Below are 21349 nucleotides of genomic sequence, written 5' to 3' on the forward strand. Positions count from 1 at the left end.
CTTGTTCAAGCGTTTAGGGCCCGCCCGGAAGGCCTGCCTTTTTTACAAGAAAAAAGGTAAAAATTCAAACATTTGAACAGCCTTGGACGTGCACCTTGACCCCATGGTCAAGGCACATCGTCAACAAGGCTGTCCCCATTACAATACACATGCGCCTCAACCCCGAGGGGGAAACGCATGGTCATTCAAAACGCATGCATCATGCCCCCAGAGGGCCACAATGCATGGTCATACTGGTGGGACCACTCCTCTTAATAGGAGTGAGACCCCTTAATCCACTGGCAGGGAATTACTCCTGCCAGGTCCGATTTCCATGCAGTACTTGTTCAAGCGTTTAGGGCCCGCCCGGAAGGCCTGCCTTTTTTACAAGAAAAAAGGTAAAAATTCAAACATTTGAACAGCCTTGGACGTGCACCTTGACCCCATGGTCAAGGCACATCGTCAACAAGGCTGTCCCCATTACAATACACATGCGCCTCAACCCCGAGGGGGAAACGCATGGTCATTCAAAACGCATGCATCATGCCCCCAGAGGGCCACAATGCATGGTCATACTGGTGGGACCACTCTCTTAATAGGAGTGAGACCCCTTAATCCACTGGCAGGGAATTACTCCTGCCAGGTCAGATTTCCATGCAGTACTTGTTCAACCTGTATTGGGGGCCACAGGGAAGCCCTGCCTTTTTTACAAAGAAAAAAGGTAAAAATTCAAACATTTGAACAGCCTTGGACGTGCACCTTGACCCCATGGTCAAGGCACATCGTCAACAAGGCTGTCCCCATAACTATACACATGCGCCTCAACCCCGAGGGGGAAGCGCATGGTCATTCAAACGCATGCATCATGCCCCCGAAGGGCCACAATGCATGGTCATACAGGTGGGGACCACTCCTCTTAATAGGAGTGAGACCCCTTAATCCACCGGCAGGGCATTACTCCTGCCAGGTCCGATTTGCATGCAGTTCTACCTGTATTGGGGGCCACAGGGAAGCCCTGCCTTTTTTACAAGAAAAAAGGTAAAAAGTCAAACATTTGAACAGCCTTGGACGTGCACCTTGACCCCATGGTCAAGGCACATCGTCAACAAGGCTGTCCCCATAACAATACACATGCGCCTCAACCCCGAGGGGGAAACGCATGGTCATTCAAACGCATGCATCATGCCCCCCAAAGGGCCACAATGCATGGTCATACAGTTGGGACCACTCCTCTTAATAGGAGTGAGACCCCTTAATCCACCGGCAGGGCATTACTCCTGCCAGGTCCGATTTGCATGCAGTTTTATTTACCTGTATTGGGGGGCCACAGGGAAGCCCTGCCTTTTTTACAAGAAAAAAGGTAAAAAGTCAAACATTTGAACAGCCTTGGACGTGCACCTTGACCCCATGGTCAAGGCACATCGTCAACAAGGCTGTCCCCATAACAATACACATGCGCCTCAACCCCGAGGGGGAGACGCATGGTCATTCAAACGCATGCATCATGCCCCCCAAAGGGCCACAATGCATGGTCATACAGTTGGGACCACTCCTCTTAATAGGAGTGAGACCCCTTAATCCACCGGCAGGGAATTACTCCTGCCAGGTCCGATTTGCATGCAGTTTTATTTACCTGTATTGGGGGCCACAGGGAAGCCCTGCCTTTTTTACTATGAAAAAAGGTAAAAAGTCAAACATTTGAACAGCCTTGGACGTGCACCTTGACCCCATGGTCAAGGCACAACGTCAACAAGGCTGTCCCAATAACAATACACATGCGCCTCAACCCCGAAGGGGAAACGCATGGTCATTCAAACGCATGCATCATGCCCCCCGAAGGGCCACAATGCATGGTCATACAGTTGGGACCACTCCTCTTAATAGGAGTGAGACCCCTTAATCCACCGGCAGGGTATTACTCCTGCCAGGTCCGATTTGCATGCAGTTTTATTTACCTGTATTGGGGGCCACAGGGAAGCCCTGCCTTTTTTACTATGAAAAAAGGTAAAAAGTCAAACATTTGAACAGCCTTGGACGTGCACCTTGACCCCATGGTCAAGGCACAACGTCAACAAGGCTGTCCCAATAACAATACACATGCGCCTCAACCCCGAAGGGGAAACGCATGGTCATTCAAACGCATGCATCATGCCCCCCGAAGGGCCACAATGCATGGTCATACAGTTCGGACCACTCCTCTTAATAGGAGTGAGACCCCTTAATCCACCGGCAGGGTATTACTCCTGCCAGGTCCGATTTGCATGCAGTTTTATTTACCTGTATTGGGGGCCACAGGGAAGCCCTGCCTTTTTTACTATGAAAAAAGGTAAAAAGTCAAACATTTGAACAGCCTTGGACGTGCACCTTGACCCCATGGTCAAGGCACAACGTCAACAAGGCTGTCCCCATAACAATACACATGCGCCTCAACCCCGAGGGGGAAACGCATGGTCATTCAAACGCATGCATCATGCCCCCCAAAGGGCCACAATGCATGGTCATACAGTTGGGACCACTCCTCTTAATAGGAGTGAGACCCCTTAATCCACCGGCAGGGAATTACTCCTGCCAGGTCCGATTTGCATGCAGGCTTGATTGTGCATTTAGGGCCCGCGCGAAGGCCTGCCTTTTTTGCAGTGAAAAAAGGTAAAAACTCAAACATTTGAACAGCCTTGGACGTGCACCTTGACCCCATGGTCAAGGCACATCGTCAACAAGGCTGTCCCCAAAACAATACACATGCGCCTCAACCCCGAGGGGGAAGCACATGGTCATTCAAACGCATGCATCATGACCCCGAAGGGCCACAATGCATGGTCATACAGGTGGGACCACTCCTCTTAATAGGAGTGAGACCCCTTAATCCACCGGCAGGGCATTACTCCTGCCAGGTCCGATTTGCATGCAGTTTTTGCCAACCTGTATTGGGGGCCACAGGGAAGCCCTGCCTTTTTTACAAAGAAAAAAGGTAAAAATTCAAACATTTGAACAGCCTTGGACGTGCACCTTGACCCCATGGTCAAGGCCCATCGTCAACAAGGCTGTCCCCAAAACAATACACATGCGCCTCAACCCCGAGGGGGAAGCGCATGGTCATTCAAACGCATGCATCATGCCCCCCAAAGGGCCACAATGCATGGTCATACAGGTGGGACCACTCCTCTTAATAGGAGTGAGACCCCTTAATCCACCGGCAGGGAATTACTCCTGCCAGGTCAGATTTGCATGCAGTTTTATTTACCGCCACAGGGCGGCACACTGCAAAAAATCTAACCAATGAGGACCAAAATCGTCTATTAAGATGATCAAGGCACCTCCTAGCTTTAATGGTGAGCACCAGCCACGAATTATGTCTCACACGGTAAATACCGCATAACCCGCAAGGAACCAACAGCCTGTCTGCCACACAGACCATCGTTCCCACCAGTGCCAACCAAAACCAGGGGGTGCGGTGCGATCGGCGGGGATAATAATCAACGAACATAACAGCGTGACGAGCGCTGTCCCGATCTCCTGTGGACCGAAGTCCTAGACCAAAGCGTCACCTCTGACCCAAAGGGTCTTCTGGAGGCCTCAGCCCGGTGCCAACCCAAGCCCCCTTGCGGGTCAATAAGCCCGAAATCTGGATTGGCGGCTCTGCTTGATGTTTAGCCAATGGGGACCAATGAATAAATCTTTGTCTGTTGACAGAGTGGCCGGGCTGAGGCCTCCAGAAGACCCTTTGGGTCGGAGGTGACGCTTTGGTCTAGGACTTTGGTCCACAGGAGATCGGGACAGCGCTCGTCACGCTGTTATGTTCGTTGATTATTATCCCCACCGATCGCACCGCACCCCCTGGTTTTGGTTAGCACTGGTGGGAACGATGGTCTGTGTGGCAGACAGGCTGTTGGTTCCTTGCGGGTTATGCGGTATTTACCGTGTGAGACATAATTCATGGCTGGTGCTCACCATTAAAGCTAGGAGGTGCCTTGATCATATATATATATATATATATATATGATATAATGTAATATATATATAAATTATATAATATTTAATATATTATTATATAATATATATATTTATATATATAATATATATAATCTCTATTATAATAGCCGTAGATGATTCTGTCTGTCTGTCTGTCTGTCTGTTGGGCGTCTGTCTGGGGTGTGGCTTACTCGGTTTGCAGAGTAGCTCCACCCATAGCTCCACCCATTCTGGGAGAGACTTCGCTTCATATAAACAAATATCCACCATTTTATTAACTCACATAGCTTTGAGGCCTGTTTTGTAGGCCCGTGGTGTCTTGCTCTCTCTCCCAGTTTTATTTCAAATCAAATTCGATGTATCATTTCATTTTTCACAGTCGCTAACATAGTTTTAGACTCGGTTGAAAAAAAACGGGAAGAAAATCCGATGGAAGTTGCCGTTTATAGAACGAAATGAATTCTCAAAGGCCTGTAACTTCAAGGCCATTGAGTCTCTCTCACGCCTTTATCTCCAATCTAACTCACCATCTGATTTCATTTTTATCGATAGTTTTGGACTCGGTGTCAGCAATAATTGAGATCATTCCACACACGCAGGAAAATGCAGAGATATATTTTTAAAAATCGCGTCATGATGTATCATACACCGCCCAACATGACACCGACGGCAACGTGTCGACATATATTAAAAATTCGCTTTTGCTTTTCCGTTAAGATATATTACTTTTTCGTTTGATGGCAGTCGTCACAAAAACGTCATCAATGATGCCGACATATATTTCTTCGTTTTTATTTCATTCAACATTATTAGCCGGAAGTAAAATATGTTTCAGGAAATTACCGAGAGATATTTCTTCGTTTTTTTTATTAGTTATGTGCGCATACACTTTAAATAGGTTTATTTGAAATCTTTAATTTTCCACAATATAATTTACTTGCCATTTATCATTTGATGATTACGAGACACTTCCTCTTGAGGATCGTGACAATTCATGCGCTGCGTGGAAACTTCTATTTCCAAAATGAATGTGACGGTCGATGAAGAACGCAGACTTGAACAGGATGCAGCAAGAAAACGAATGAGATGTGCGAACGAGTCCATCGACGAACGTCAATGCAAACTTGCGGGGTCACCCGTGGGAATCCCACGGGCATGGACGTGTGTGACATTTCGACATATTGAGTTAGATGCTGCACATTCATTTTTACAAAATGGTTACTGGCAAGTCATCAGATCCAGAAATGGTGTAATGAACACAATTTATTTACGCGCAAGCACGAAAGCAAGACGGGCCGATTTCCGATTCCGACGGGCCGACGGGCGAGACGGGCCGATTTGGAGCAAGAAAAAGAATGAGACGGGAGAAAAACGAGAGAAACGAGACTGGGAAAGCCGATTGGAGAGGTGAGTGAGGAGCGATTGGAGAGGCGAGTGAGGAGCGATTGGAGAGGCGAGTGAGGAGCGATTGGAGAGGCGAGTGAGGAGCAATTAGAGAGGAGAGTGAGGATTGATTGGAGGGGAGTGTGAGGTGCGATTGGAGAGGAGTGTGAGGCATGATTGGAGAGGAGTGTGAGGAACGATTGGAGAGGGGTGTGAGGCACGATTGGAGAGGAGTGTGAGGCGTGATTGGAGAGGAGTGTGAGGCGCGATTGGAGAGGAGTGTGAGGAGCGATTGGAGAGGAGTGTGAGGAGCGATTGGAGAGGAGTGTGAGGCGCGATTGGAGAGGAGTGTGAGGTGCGATTGGAGAGGAGAGTGAGGAGTGATTGGAGGGGGGTGTGAGGCGCAATTGGAGAGGCGAGTGAGGAGCAATTGGAGAGGAGAGTGAGGAGTGATTGGAGGGGAGTGTGAGGCGCGATTGGAGAGGAGTGTGAGGGGAGATTGGAGAGGAGTGTGAGGCGCAATTGGAGAGGAGTGTGAGGCACGATTGGAGAGGAGTGTGAGGTGCGATTGGAGAGGAGTGTGAGGCACGATTGGAGAGGAGTGTGAGGCACGATTGGAGAGGAGTGTGAGGCGTGATTGGAGAGGAGTGTGAGGCGCGATTGGAGAGGAGTGTGAGGCGCGATTGGAGAGGAGTGTGAGGCGCGATTGGATAGGAGTGTGAGGTGCGTTTGGGGAGGAGTGTGAGGCGTGATTGGGGAGGCGAGTGAGGAGCGATTGGAGAGGCGAGTGAGGGGTGATTGGAGGGGAGTGTGAGGCACGATTGGAGAGGAGTGTGAGGGGCAATTGGAGAGGAGTGTGAGGCGCGATTGGAGAGTGTGAAGCACGATTGGAGAGGAGTGAGGCGCGATTGGAGAGGAGTGATTGGAGGGGAGTGTGAGGCGCGATTGGAGTGGAGTGTGAGGCGTGATTGGAGAGGAGTGTGAGGCATGATTGGAGAAGAGTGTGAGGCACGATTGGAGAGGTGTGTGAGGCGCGATTGGAGAGGAGTGTGAGGCGCGATTGGAGAGGAGTGTGAGGCGCGATTGGAGAGGAGTGCGAGGCGCGATTGGAGAGGAGTGTGAGGCACGATTGGAGAGGAGTGTGAGGAGTGATTGGAGGGGAGTGTGAGGCGCGATTGGAGAGGAGTGTGAGGCGCGATTGGCGAGGAGTGTGAGGCGCGATTGGAGAGGAGTGTGAGGCGCGATTGGAGAGGAGTGTGAGGCGCGATTGGAGAGGAGTGTGAGGCGCGATTGGAGAGGAGTGTGAGGCACGATTGGATAGGAGTGTGAGGCACGATTGGAGAGGAGTGTGAGGCGCGATTGGAGAGGCGTGTGAGGGATTGGAGAGGAGAGGAGTGTGAGGGATTGGAGAGGTGAGGGATTGGAGAGGAGAGGAATGTGAGGGATTGGAGAGGAGAGGAGTGCTAGGTGGAGAGAGGAGAGTGTCAGGTGGAGAGAGGAGAGTGTCAGGTGGAGAGAGGAGAGTGTCAGGTGGAGAGGAGTCAGGGGTCACCTATTTTGTGAAATAAATAAATTGTGTTCATTACACCATTTCTTGATCTGATGACTTGCCAGTAACCATTTTGTAAAAATGAATGTGCAGCATCTAACTCAATGTGTCGAAATGTCACACACATCCATGCCCTTGGGATTCCCACGGGTGACCCCGCTAGTATATTATATCCTCCACTCCTAATTACTATATATATATATGTGTGTATATATACACATATATATATATATATATATATATATATATATATATATATATATACATATATATATATATATATATATATATATATATATATATATATATATATATATATATATATATATATATATATATACATATACATATATAATTATATATATATATATATATATATATATATATATATATATATATATATATATACATATACATATATATATATATATATATATATATATATATATAAATATATATATATATATATATATATATATATATATATATATATATATATATATTGTAACGAATTTGAGAAGTGTAACGAATTTGAGAAAGTGTAACGAATGTGAGAAGTATGGTTTTGTTGTGTGTAACTGTCACCCTCCGTAATGTAAAGAAAGGTCGAAGCTCGTCCTCTTAGTTAATTCCATAAACCTACACACAGGACACCATATATCCTTTTAAATAGTTAGTCCCTTATTCTCTGTAGGTTAAGGATGTGTTTCCCAATAGTTTGACTCTTCATTGCACCGAATTAAATAAGAGTAGGCCCCTCCGACGCCCCATGGCAGCTTCCAAGTGCCAGGTTTGCCAGGTTTGCTGCAATTGACTCTTTAGCCACTTTGCTGCATTTTCATCTCCCGTCCACTTTGCTGCATTTGACTCCATTACGCACGAGGTAACGACAAAGAAGAAAGGCGGGTCTCCACCTCGTCATAGAGGGGAGGAGTAAGTCGGCCCCGCTCATCCAACCCAGAACGAGGGGTTTGGCTCGAGAGGGCGGAGAGAGAACACTTGGGGGAGGTTCGCAACGGTTGAAGGGCGGGGCCTATATAACCCGCAGCGTGACGCTCCCCACGGCAGATGAGCTTTTTGGAGAAGATTGAGGTCCGAAGAAGATTGAGAGAGAGGTGTGGCAGATGCGCGATCCAGCTAAAGCAGCCAAGAGAGAACGAGACGTGAGGGGGTGCTGATACTGAGCAATACGCCGAGACCCTCTAGGCCCTATTGCCGGCTGTGGAGACGCGGAGCTGCCAGCTGCTGTTCGCTTCGAGCACGGAACGTGGACCTCGACGGTGTGGAATTGCCCGGACCTTCCTGCCCTGCCATCGGCTTGGACCTTCTCCTCCCTCCAGTGATTCCTGCCATCATTTCCCCCGTGTAAGTGTGCCCGTTTGTCCGTCTTTCATGTTGTCTTGGGGTATTAATTAAGACTGCCATATATATAAGCTAATCATTGCACTATGTCTCCTGCTCCTTCAATTGCCTTATAAATCATCTTTCTTTTCCTTTCTGCTTCGTGTGTATAAATAGTAATAAATCTTGTTATTCCCTACTTTGTCTTTACTTCTTCATGCTCTTTAGGTCGCTTTAGAGGTTTCCATATTGAGTGTACGTGGCGCGATTCGGCCAACGTTCAGGATCGGGTTTAGTGAAGGCTAATGACTCGAACTTCGGGTTGCTAAAAACCGCTCGGCAACTAACTAGACCATCCAAACCGGGGTTCGAGCGGTACTTGTCTCCCTAGTCTGCGGAGGGACGGATAAAGGTATTCGGGATAGACCCTGGGCCCATAACCCTGATCCGTTCCATCCCGCGGGATAGCGTTACAAGTACCAGGACCGGGGAGACGGCCAGCTTAACAGGACAAGGGGCTAATCCCCCCTTGCTAACGGGAGGGCCGTCCCCTGTATCCGTAACAATATATATATATATATATATATATATATATATATATATATATATATATATATATATATATATATATATATATATATATATATACATGTTATATTATAATATAATAATATTTCACATATATATTTATTATGCTGTATAGCATTCAGATGTGTGTGCCGTCCCTCAGATGGACGTTGAATGCGCGTTCCTATTCCAGGTGCCCTCGTCGATGAGTAGGAGAGCTATCGCTGGCACCATGGCCAAATTACAATTTATTGCCTGACTACTGCTGGGAAGGCAATGGCAAACCACCCGGGATAATCCTTGCTAATAAACTGCTTCGACAGTACTGTACCTGCATCGAGGCAGAACACCTAAATACTATACAACAAAGTTACTGATACCCATTTTACACTACACACTACTTACCGAGGGGTATGCTTACCCCATGGCAACATTTTCGGACCCCACGGTTCGTTCCCCCTCCATCCCTTTGACATTGGTTTTGCTAACCACAAGGTTTGCTGCTTAACCAGGGCCAAGCTTTCCAGGACCGGGAGTATTTTGATGCCTTTTTTCACTCTATTCTTTGCTTGTTGTTCATCATCATCCTTTTCTTCTTTCTCGTCTCTGTTCAGTTGTTCTCCCTTATCTTCCTCCTCATTGCATCTACAGTTTTTGCACTTATCCCTTCTTTATTTGTAGGTGTCATCTGGTTTGGGTGAGCAGGAATTGGACGGATTCAGATGAAATTTGGTGGAGACATTGGGACTAAATGATTAGATTTTGGTGAAGATCCGGATACGAGATGAATTTTTTTTGAAGCCATTCTTCACCATTGAGTGATCGTGCCAAAAATATTTCCAAAATGATTTTTCAAATTGTCATTTGTTTTTGCCAAATTTGCAAATTTTTACCATTTTTGCCAAAAAAAAGATCCAAAATGTTTCCCAAAAAAAAAAGTGAACCATGTCATTTCCAAAAGTTGTGGACGGATTATGACAAAGCTCGGTGTATGAGTTGGTTCGGAGACGAGAACAAGTTGATTAGATTTTGGTTCAGGTCCAGATCCAGATCCGGCCTATCAGTGGATACAAAACGTAAACTGTTCACCAGGTGGAGGTATGCACTCTACGGAGTGCTGCTCTAGTTTCTTTCTGTTATACTTGGCCTCTGGTACTTGTCTCTGGACCTGTGGTGCTAAACCATAGTCCAAGCTTCGGCTTCGTTGCATTAACGTCTCCCTGTGCCACTGCAGCCAAGTCCCTTTCATCCTTCCCTCATCCCCCTGCTTCCATTGTCCTTCTCTTTCTTGCCACCTGCTGTCTGGCCCTTGTTTTAATTTATTTTATTCTATCTATAGTTAGCCCGATATATGTGGAGTGTCACTGTCACTCTTTCATATTTGTAGAGTGGTATTGTCTCTGTCCTGCCAACCAATTTCGTTGAGTTAACGTTGGTCCAATAATTTTCATCCCGCAAGCTTCATGCATGGAATGCATTTTGCAATAAAGGATGGTTTCTTTTTCCTCCAAGCTCCAGCTTTCCTTTGAGCTTCTCATCTGGAGCTTTACCTTTGATGGTTGTGGGGATGGTGAAACCTTCACAGCTTCTCCCCCCCCGATGTAGATCTCTGCCTCACTATGAGACGATGTCTTGTCCCATGTGAGGAAGTTCAGTTGTTTTTCTTATCGGCACACATTCTGCCTTTTGGGGCTGCACAGATATGAGGCTTTGCTTTGCTGTAAGGGTCTGCATCCCCGTTTTCGAGTTTTTTCTCTCTCTCAACAATGACTGCACCTCGTGTGTGTGTGTGTGTGTGTGTGTGTGTGTGTGTGTGTGTGTGTGTGTGTGTGTGTGTGTGTGTGTGTGTGTGTGTGTGTGTGTGTGTAAGGGATGATGCGGTTGAAGGAATTGTGGATTCCAGGAGCTGTAATAGATATCAACGGTTCATTCTCCAATCTTTTTCGCATCCCCAGAAATAACCGGAGATTTGTCAATGCCAATAATCTAATTTGTAGGTGTTGTGTTTTTTTTTAAAGGTTTGATCACTGTACTCCTTATTGTTCCAAATTGAGATACACTGGAGTTTATTATCATGGAGGGTGTGGAGGGGGAGGTGGGGGGGGGGGGGGGGGATGTCATCTCAGGATCCTGGTACATGCACATTGGTGGGGAGTTTCCAGTACTGTACCCGGCATGCACAATAAGGGGACTGGAAGTGCGATGGCTGATCATGATAGGTCACTTTGTGGCCTCTTCTTCTTCTTCCTCTTCACTATATCAATGCATTGGCTCTATTTCCTCTCCAGTAAACAACGTGTTACCAGACCAACAAAAAATATAATTTGCATTGGGGGAAGGTGGACACGATTTTTCTTCCTTTGGGGTAGATTTAAGGATTGGGGGCGGGAGGCAGATGGGGATGGAGTTGAATTTGCAGAGGAGTGCATTGCTCGTAGTTTTAAGCAATGGGGAGGTGTGAGGGGGCATTGGCACCAAACGCACCCTCCTAATCCACCCTTAAACTTCCTCCAATATTGTTTTCATGGTAAAGTAATGCAATTATTTTTTCCCTCCAAATAAAAAAATAGACAAAATACTATATTTGTGTTAAAAAATTTATTTGATCAAATTTGACCTTTTTCTAAATTGATTATTTTTCATTTTTTCATCCTTTTTAAAAATAGAATTTGGATCTTTTATAAATAGATAGATTTATTTATGTGGATATTTGCATTTTTTAATCTGCATGTATGACTAATTCAGAGGATTAAAGGAAAATAGTTGTTATACATTGGTTAATTAATGACCGATCACCATCCAAAAATGCTGTCCAATCTCTGCATTGGTGACTGTATTAGAAGCAATTTTGTGATTAATTAAGTCATTAACACTTCAGAACCAAGAAAGATTAATTTTAGGTTTTTACCATTTTTCTTCTGAGGCCAATTAGGTGTTTTTAAATGTAAAAGTGTTTTGGTTTTAACTCGATCCATAAAACAAATGTATCTGACTTTAGTCGACCCAATGATGATTATGGTATAACAAATTAGTGGTTTTAGCAAAAGAGAAACTGCAAGCTGCAGTGTTGGTCCTAATGGGTTTCCAATTAAGATCCTTGCAATGGATTCTTGCCGAGCATTCATTTTGGTGCTTGTGTGGGTTCAGGTGCGCCTGCGTGGTGGTCGAAACCGCCATGAGGGTCGACTCGAGGTCCTCAGTGGTGAGACGATAAATGGTTCTCAGCAATGGGGAATCGTGTGCAGTGATGCCTGGAGCATGTTGGAGGCGGCGGTCGTTTGTCGTCAGCTTCGTCTCGGCTATCCAAGCATCGCACTCAAGGTATCGATCACATTTGTTCAATTCTCACCTGTAATGGTTCCCAAAAATCTTCCTCACTCATTTATTTTCGAAATTGTACCATTCACCTTTTCTGACTCACAAAAAGAGCATTTTATTTACTTTCCTGCCTGTAGCTGCCCCCAATTAATTTTGACATTTGCCAATGTTGTGATATTTAATTACTTCCCACATGCTCGTTATTCGATTATTTTATTTTTTCGAAGACATTCATGATTTATACAATAGCCTATAGCTGCACATAGCAAGTATATCATCATTAGATACCCTAGTTCTGAATGCAATATAATCAAATTGCACAATAAATATTGCTGAAGATGTAATTGCTGTGCATGTTAATGAACCCTGGTGCTTGCACAGCTGCTGAATTGCTTGAAAACATTTTTAGTTATGCTGATTGGAATTGGTTACTTTAGAGTTATGATTGCAACAATCCTTGGATCTATTGAACCAACATATTTAGTTAGCTGTGTGTAAAGTCGCAGCAGATGGGTATATTAAATAAGGCGCAAGACTTGTTGAGTTTCATGTCTCGGGGATGGATCATTCTGGGAACCATCATCCACTTAAGAATTTACAAGTCTTGTTTTATATAAACTATTATTGCTTATTTATATTTACAAGCTTATATTTACTCCCCCCTTGCCCCTCCCATTGGTGCGGCCTTGTAGCCTCAGACTTCCCCCATCGAAGTTTGTTCCTTTCTTCGCTGTTTTGCTAGGTTCTTAGATTTTTCCCTTCTCCCCCAAACTTCCCCTAACATCTACTCTTTGTCTAACGTTGTAACCGCCACCCCCCCCCCCAAACAAACAAACAAAACAAAACAAAACATTTATTTCCCTTTCTCCACGTATGAAGTTGTCCCATCGTGTGCTTCTGTCCACCTACGTTGTCTCGCCCCGCCCCCATCATCTCCTTGCCTTCCACCTTTTCCCCTGTTCACGTGACTCATGGTTGTCCCTCTCGGCCCTCTCCCCGTTGGTATTTTTTTGTGAATATAAGACTGTTCTTCACGTTTCTGTTTAAATATGTTTAAACTTTCCCCTGCAGTGTTTTATTCAGTGGTATATTACAACACGCTGTTTTTCTTCCTATTTAAAACGCTTTTTCAATTTCCTCTCCAACTCATTCAATTTCAAAAAAATATTCAATCTCTTATAATTCTAAATCACTGCATGCTCTAAATTCACATTCATTCCACCCCTCCTCCATCGTTCTTAAACGGACAGCTAACTTGAAAATCACAATAAACCCAAATTGTTATAAATGTTCGTCTTTCATTAATCATACACTTTATACACTCCCCCCTTGCCCCTCCCCCTCCAAATCTGCCCCCTTGCCCCTCCCCTCCAAATCTCCCCCCTTGCCCCTCCCCTCCAAATCTCCCCCCTTGCCCCTCCCCTCCTTAACTCCCCCCCTTGCCCCTCCCATTCAAAACTCCCCCCCAACCCCTCCCCATCAAATCTCCCCCCCAACCATCCATCCCAAATTCTCCTCCCTCCAATCTCCTCCTCAAAGCTGCCTCCTCCCCACTTCGTCTCCCTTCTATCTCATACCTCCACCTCCTCCAACCTTCTACTTTCCTCTGCCCCCCCCTCAAACAACCCCTCACTGTGCCTCATCCCATCACCATGAAACCTTTCGTCCTCCTCATCCTTCCCTCTCTTGTAACTCTTTTGTAATCTCTGACACATTATCAACTGCTCTCCCTACCTCCCCCTCTCATCCTTCATCTGACCCTACCCCTCCCCTCCCCTGTCCTGCACCCGATGCTCCCCCTCTCTCCTCATTAACGGTATGGACCTCAAACATCCGGGGCCTTCGCTCAAACCTGATTGATCTCTCCATTCAGGTTGCTTCTGACAATCCAGACTTTATCTGCTGAACAGAAACTTTCCTCCTTAAAGATATCTCTGATTCTTTAATATCTCTTCCTGGTTACTCCCTCCTCCGGTATGATAGACCTGAGCCTCGTCCTGGTGGTGGGGTGGCTATCTTTATCAAAAACTCTCTTCCTCACTCTCCTTGCACTGCCCTCTCTCGACCCCACCCCCAGGAGTACCTCTGGCTACGGCCTCCTCTCCGCTCCCACCTTTTGTTCATATGTGTTCTGTACCGTCCTCCAAACAATGATGACCTCATTTACATTTCGCTGTCGGACAACATGGACCAACTTCTATCAACTCATCCAAACTCTCTCTTCCTCATATGTGGCGATTTCAACTGTCAGCATGCCAGCTGGCTGGGTGTGGGTTCCTCTCACCAGCCATGGTACCTCAGCAAAGGACTTCTGCGACTCATTGCGATTGACACAATCTGTCAATTTCCCAACCCGGATCTCAGTCAATGGAGTATCTTCTCTTTTCGACATGGTTATGACAAACTTCCCTGCAAATGTCTGCTGCTCTTCTTCTGCTCCAATCGGTTCTTCTGATCATGTGCTTGTTAAAGTGGACATCTCTCTGGCCATTCTCAGAGAGCCTCCTCAGTGCCGACGAGTCTGGCATTTCACTCAGGCTGACTGGCATGGTCTTCAAGCAGCCATCAATCATCTGGACTGGTCTTCCATCTCTCCTGCCTCTGACATCAATTCTTCCTGGGAATTCTTCCAAAGCAAACTGCTCTCTCTCATGCACAGTTTTATCCCATCTTGTCTTCAGTTGTCTTACCCTTCCTCCCGTCCATGGTACACTGAATCTTGTGGTGAGGCAGTTGCCCTGAAACAACTTGCCTTTGCCTCTTGGAAGGCAAATCCAACTGAAGGCAATCTCAGTTCCTTCCACCAAGCTTGGAACAAGTGTGTGTCTACCCTCAGGAGTGCCAGGAAGCACTATCTCTCCACACTCAAGATTGAACTCTCAAACCTCTCTCCTTCCTCCAAATCCTGGTGGCGTCTGGTCAAATCCGTTTCTGATGTTTGTTCCCCCTCCATCCCCTCCCTTACCTCAAATGGCTACACAGTTGACACCGCACGTGACAAAGCCGAATGCCTCAACTCTGTGCTTGCCTCCAAATCTTGTGTCCCAAACCCATCTCTCTCTGTTCCCACCTTTCCGAGTCGAACCAAACTGCTCCTGGAATCTGTGTCCTTCTCTCCTGACAAGGTGGAGAAGTTTTTGTCAAACCTCGACTCTGATTCTGCAACTGGACCAGACGGCATCAGCCCACGGGTCCTAAAATCCTGCTCTGCCGCTCTATCTCACCCTCTCTCTGTTCTTTTCACCCTCTCTTTTGCTCAAGGTCATCTGCCAGCATCTTGGAAATCAGCAAACATTACCGTTTTACACAAAAAGGTGCAAAAACAGATCCTTGCAACAACAGACCAATCAGCCTGCTTCCAATTTATCAGCAAAGTCATGGAATCCATCATTGCTTCGGATATCAAATCCTTCCTCTTCTCCAATGGCTTGATCTCTGACCATCAATTTGGATTCAGACCAGGTCATTCTACTCTGGACATGTTGCTTCTGCTGAATCAACAATGGATGGAGGTCCTCAATGCCAAACAGGAAATCAGAGCTGTCTCACTTGAAATATCACGTGCCTTCGATACGGTCAAGCACCAGCTCTGCTCACCAAACTCTCCTCCTATGGTATCCAAGGAAATCTCCACGCATGGCTGGCGGACTTCCTCTCTAGTCGTAGTCAACGTGTGGCCCTGAATGAGTTTCTCTCATCTCCTCTTCCTGTTCAGGCTGGAGTTCCGCAAGGTAGTGTTCTGGGCCCCGTGCTATTTCTGGTCTTCATCAATGATCTCTCTGACTCTCTGGAAAATCCTTTCTATCTCTTTGCTGATGACTCCACTATCTGCCGCTCCATTCCTCATCCCTCTGATCGGCAGTCTGCAGCCTCCTCACTCTCTGCAGACCTGGACAAAAACACAGACTGGTCAAACAAGTGGAACATGTCTTTAAATCCTGACAAATCTCACACTCTTACAATGTCTCTCCGAAAGGACCGACTGGAAAACCCTCCCATCTACTTTCTCAACAATCCTCTCCAAGAAGTTCTGTCGCTCAAGCTTTTTGGTCTCACTATCTGCCATGATCTTTCTTGAGAAAACCACATTTCCACGCTGACCTCCAAAGCCTGTCGCCGACTGGGCATCCTCCGTCGTGCGAAGTCCTTCCTTGGCACACCTGAGCTCCTCACCACATACAAGGCTTTCATCCACAGCTCAATGGAATACTATTCCCCCCTCTGGGACGGTGCTCCTGCCTCACACCTAGCTCGGCTTCACGCTGTTGAAACCAAAGCTTTCAGAATCATTGGAATCTCCTGCGATGAAGCTGATTCTGAGGGCCTTTCACTCACTCACCGCAGGCAGGTAGGTGGTCTTTCTATGTTCTACCGCTCCTCTCAAACCTAGCTCCCCCTGCTCTCTCTGTGCTCCGCTCCACCAATATTCCTACAGGTCGCACAATATCTGCCAGCAACCCTTTTTTGGTTAAACTGCCAAAATCTAGGCTCTCTGCTCACCTTCACTCTTTCATTCCCCTTTTCTCCCACCTCTGGAACAAACTCCCGCACTCGCTTCAATCCCACTCTTCCCTCCAGGTCTTTAAAACAGCTGTTCACCACCATCTCCTATCGTCCATCGAAAAATTATGATCTTTTCTACCCCCGTTAATTCACCCCAAACCTACCTCCTTCAGGTTCCCGTTTCCTTCCTGAAATCCCCTGTAGCGTCCATCTTGTTTGTCCCTTGTACCCCGCCCCAGCCCTCTCCCTTCCACAAATCTCCCGATGTCCCTGTTCCCTACTGTTGTTGTGTTTCCCTCTCTCTCCCCCTCTTGACTACCGCTTCCTTTATTATATGTTACTAGCAACGGTAACTGCCCTATGGGCGGGGCATCAATTGGGAAGCCCAAATGAAAAGGCAAAATATCAGAAATTGAAGGCTTTTTAAAATTTTTAACGATTCATATAAACATCCGTTGAATCATATCACATGCAAATCATCAAAATCTAAACAGTACATGGCGCCCATTTTGAAAAAAGATTGAATTCTGCAAAACGGAAGCGGCCGCTACACGACTTTCTCAGTCGCACGTTTATGTGTGAAGAGTGCGCGCCGAATCTGTAACACGGAAGCGGCCGCTATACCTGTTTCTCAGTCGCTTTGCACAGGCTGCCATGTTACTTCGGAGCCGCACGTTTATATAGGAAGAGTTCGTCAGGAGTCGATCTACTCTCACCTGGTACATAGAATAAACAGTATTTGTAGAATTTCAACAAAAGCCACATCACTGTTCATATCGGTAAATATTATTCCATCGTGTTTGGAAAAACTGGAAAATTGGAAAATTGGAAAACTTGGAAAAATTGGAAAAACAATATAGCCTATTTTACTCCAAGGGGTCCCAGGAATACCCACCCAAAATATCGTTGCGATCGGTTGAGCCGTTTTTGCGGTACTTTCGAACGGACGGACGGATACTTGGTGAATTATGGTAAGATATGTGTTAGCTCTTATACAAGCCTCCACTAAGTATACAAAAACAAACATGGAGCAGTTGTACGTACTAATGAGTTACCTGTTTCATCTATCTATAATTCCAGCAATCTCTGTGTGTGTGTGTGTGTGTGTGTGTGTGTGTGTGTGTGTGTCTGTGTGTGTGTTTGTTTGTCTGTGACCGCTGTTTCTCGACAACCACGGGTCCGATATACTTGAAACTTGCCAGGTATATTGCTGGGGACCCGAGGATGTGCCTTTTCAAGGTTTTAAATTAATCGCAGAAGTAGTTATAATAATAATAATAATAATTCATTTATTTTGTATAGCGCTTTTCCAGAAGCCCAAATAGTCTAGTAGGAAGACTAGGTCCCCCTGCACCCCCGGAGATATACTTCTAATCAGTGTTTCTAGATTGGAAAAAATGTGTAGAAAATGACTAGCTATGGCCCCAAGCTGAAAAAATGTCCCACATACCATTTTTATGCAAATTACTGCTGCAAATTTTATGCAAAATTATGCAAATTTTATGCAAATTTTTGATGAGGAGTAGAGTTGAGGGGTCTTTGAGGGCTTCATCGAGGTGCTCTCGGTTGCAAGACTGGGTCATTCTGAGAAGCACAGCAGGGTCAGAGATCATGATGTTCTCCTCCTCAGTGAATCTCTCCATCAACAGCCTCTCCATTGCCTCACACACTGTTTTGAGGCAAAAGAGGGACTTTGCGTAGGCCTTTCCACTGAGAACACCTTTGAGAGATCCACTTGTTACTAGTTGTGCCTCAAAGAGAATCTCTGCATATCCAGAACCACGCATCTTGTGTCCAGTGAGCATCCCGATGTAGTTCATGGATGTGTGGAAGGGTCCAATCGTTACTACATGACTAGCAAATTCATTTGGCCAGCGCCAGATGATGGGAAGGGCTTTCATGCAGACACCCAGATCAAATGTATTCAGGACCCATCTCTGACCCACCTCAGCAGTTGCTGCCTCGGAACGCTTCAGTAGCTCACGAACAACTGCGTTGTCTGTGATCGGTCTGTGCCTGGTGCCTGCATGGCATGGCAATGGCCTGCAGCCTGTGCCTGGGCTAGGGGGTTTCACCTCTGCAACTGGTTCTCCCCCACCCAGCAAATCAACAGTCGACTACTGCACGCCTATCCACCAACCGATCACAGACAACGCAGTTGTTCGTGAGCTACTGAAGCGTTCCGAGGCAGCAACTGCTGAGGTGGGTCAGAGATGGGTCCTGAATACATTTGATCTGGGTGTCTGCATGAAAGCCCTTCCCATCATCTGGCGCTGGCCAAATGAATTTGCTAGTCATGTAGTAACGATTGGACCCTTCCACACATCCATGAACTACATCGGGATGCTCACTGGACACAAGATGCGTGGTTCTGGATATGCAGAGATTCTCTTTGAGGCACAACTAGTAACAAGTGGATCTCTCAAAGGTGTTCTCAGTGGAAAGGCCTACGCAAAGTCCCTCTTTTGCCTCAAAACAGTGTGTGAGGCAATGGAGAGGCTGTTGATGGAGAGATTCACTGAGGAGGAGAACATCATGATCTCTGACCCTGCTGTGCTTCTCAGAATGACCCAGTCTTGCAACCGAGAGCACCTCGATGAAGCCCTCAAAGACCCCTCAACTCTACTCCTCATCAAAAATTTGCATAAAATTTGCATAATTTTGCATAAAATTTGCAGCAGTAATTTGCATAAAAATGGTATGTGGGACATTTTTTCAGCTTGGGGCCATAGCTAGTCATTTTCTACACATTTTTTCCAATCTAGAAACACTGATTAGAAGTATATCTCCGGGGGGTGCAGGGGGACCTAGTCTTCCTACTAGACTAAAAGGCGCTTTGACAGAGTGGAAAACATAATGCATAACAATACATGAAAACAACAATTGCAAAAAGACAAGAATCAAGAAAACAAACAGCAGCGATATACGGCATATATATAAGACAAGAATCAAAAAGACAAGACAAGAATCAATAGGGAAATATTTAAAGCAAAAGGAGGGAGAAGGAGAAGAGATAGTCAGGGGTTAAATGCTGTGGGTTGAATGTTGAATGCAGCGTTGAACAGGTGGGTCTTTAGTGATGTTTTGAATGTGGTGAGTGAGGAGGAGTCTCTGATGGTGTGAGGTAGTGAGTTCCAGAGGGTGGGAGCAGCGATGGAGAAGGCCCTGTCCCCCCAGGATCTGAATTTGGTCCGGATGGAGGGGGTCAGGAGGTTGGTACCAGCAGAGCGGAGGTTGCGGGTGGGAGTGTGTCTGGAGAGGAGGTCAGCCAGGTAGGATGGGGCCAGGTTATGGAGGGCTTTGTATGTCAAGAGGAGGATTTTGTACTGGATTCTCTGGGGGATGGGGAGCCAGTGAAGCTTGTAAAGGACGGGGGTGATGTGGTCACGGGTCCGGGAATGAGTGAGTAGACGGGCAGCGGAGTTCTGAATGTATTGGAGTTTATTGGTGATTTTTGAGGGTGAACCATAGAGGAGGCTATTGCAGTAGTCCAGACGGGAGGTGATGAAGGCGTGGATGAGGGTTTCTGCAGCCGTGGAGGAGAGGGATGAGCGGAGACGGGCAATGTTTTTCAGGTGAAAGAAGGCTGACTTTGTGATCTGTTTAGTGTATTTGTCGAAGGAAAGGGTTTGGTCAAAGATGACGCCAAGATTCCGGATGTGAGGGGAGGTGGATACTGGGATACCGTCGATGTTGAGGGCAAAGTTATGGGTGGATTTTGTGAGCGTTTTTGGGCCAATGATGATTATTTCAGATTTATCACAGTTAAGCTTGAGGAAGTTGATTTGAAGCCAGGATTTTATTTCAGTGATGCAGTTTGTCAGGATAGAGTGGGTGTCGGTGGAGACGGACTTGGTGGAGATGAAAAGCTGGATGTCATCGGCGAAGCAGTGGAATTGGAGACCATGACGGCGGATTAAGTGACCGAGCGGGGACAGGTAAAGGATGAAGAGGAGGGGGCCAAGAACTGAACCTTGGGGGACACCTTGGGGGAGGGGAGCAGTGGGGGATTTGCAGTTATTGATGGAGATGAACTGGCATCTGTCAGAGAGGTATGATTTAATCCAAGAGAGGGCAGTGCCGGTGACGTTAAAGGTGGATTCAAGTCGGGTGAGGAGGATAGTGTGATCGATGGTGTCAAAGGCAGCGCTGAGGTCGAGGAGGACGAGAATGTTGAGGTTGCCAGCGTCAGAGGAGAGGAGAAGGTCGTTGGTGATTTTGAGGAGAGCAGTTTCAGTACTGTGGTTGGAGCGGAATCCGGATTGGAATGTTTCATACAAGTTATTGGCAGAGAGATGATGTTTGAGTTGAGTGGCTACAGCGCGTTCCAAAACTTTTGACAGAAAGGGTAGGTTGGAGATGGGTCTGAAGTTGTTTAGGGTGTCAGGGTTTAGACCAGGTTTTTTTAGAATGGGGGTAACAGCAGCAATTTTGAGGGAAGGTGGGACGATGCCTGTAGACAGGGAGGAGTTTATTGTTGCAATGATAAGTGGAGAGAGAGCAGGGAGGGAGGCTTTGACAAAGCTGGAGGGGATGGGGTCAAGAGTGCAGGTGGCAGTTTTCATTCCTATGAGGAGTTCAGAGAGGTCAGTAGGAGAGATTGGGGAGAACCGAGACAGGGGATGGCAGGACAAGGGGGGGCAGGTGGTTGGAGGGGGAGCGGGTGCGGCGGTGGTCAAGCTGTTGTAGATGTTGTCAATTTTGCGTTGGAAGAAAGAGAGGAAGGAGATGCAGTTGTCT

General features: G+C 46.5%; 1 protein-coding gene across 4 annotated transcripts in view; it reads left to right on the top strand.

Annotated features, from left to right (window-relative positions):
- The window catches only part of LOXL3 (lysyl oxidase like 3), a 398335-nt gene that overhangs the window by 157422 nt on the left and 219564 nt on the right, over positions 1 to 21349 (top strand). For all 4 annotated transcript variants that reach the window (XM_078772481.1, XM_078772482.1, XM_078772483.1 and 1 more), the window contains one exon: positions 11936 to 12109. In XM_078772481.1, the coding sequence (XP_078628607.1) occupies positions 11936 to 12109 (174 nt within the window). The remainder of the gene's footprint in view (positions 1 to 11935; positions 12110 to 21349) is intronic.

Source organism: Myxine glutinosa, chromosome 2 (assembly GCF_964187855.1).
Source record: "Myxine glutinosa chromosome 2, kmMyxGlut1.1, whole genome shotgun sequence".
NCBI lineage: Eukaryota > Metazoa > Chordata > Myxini > Myxiniformes > Myxinidae > Myxine > Myxine glutinosa.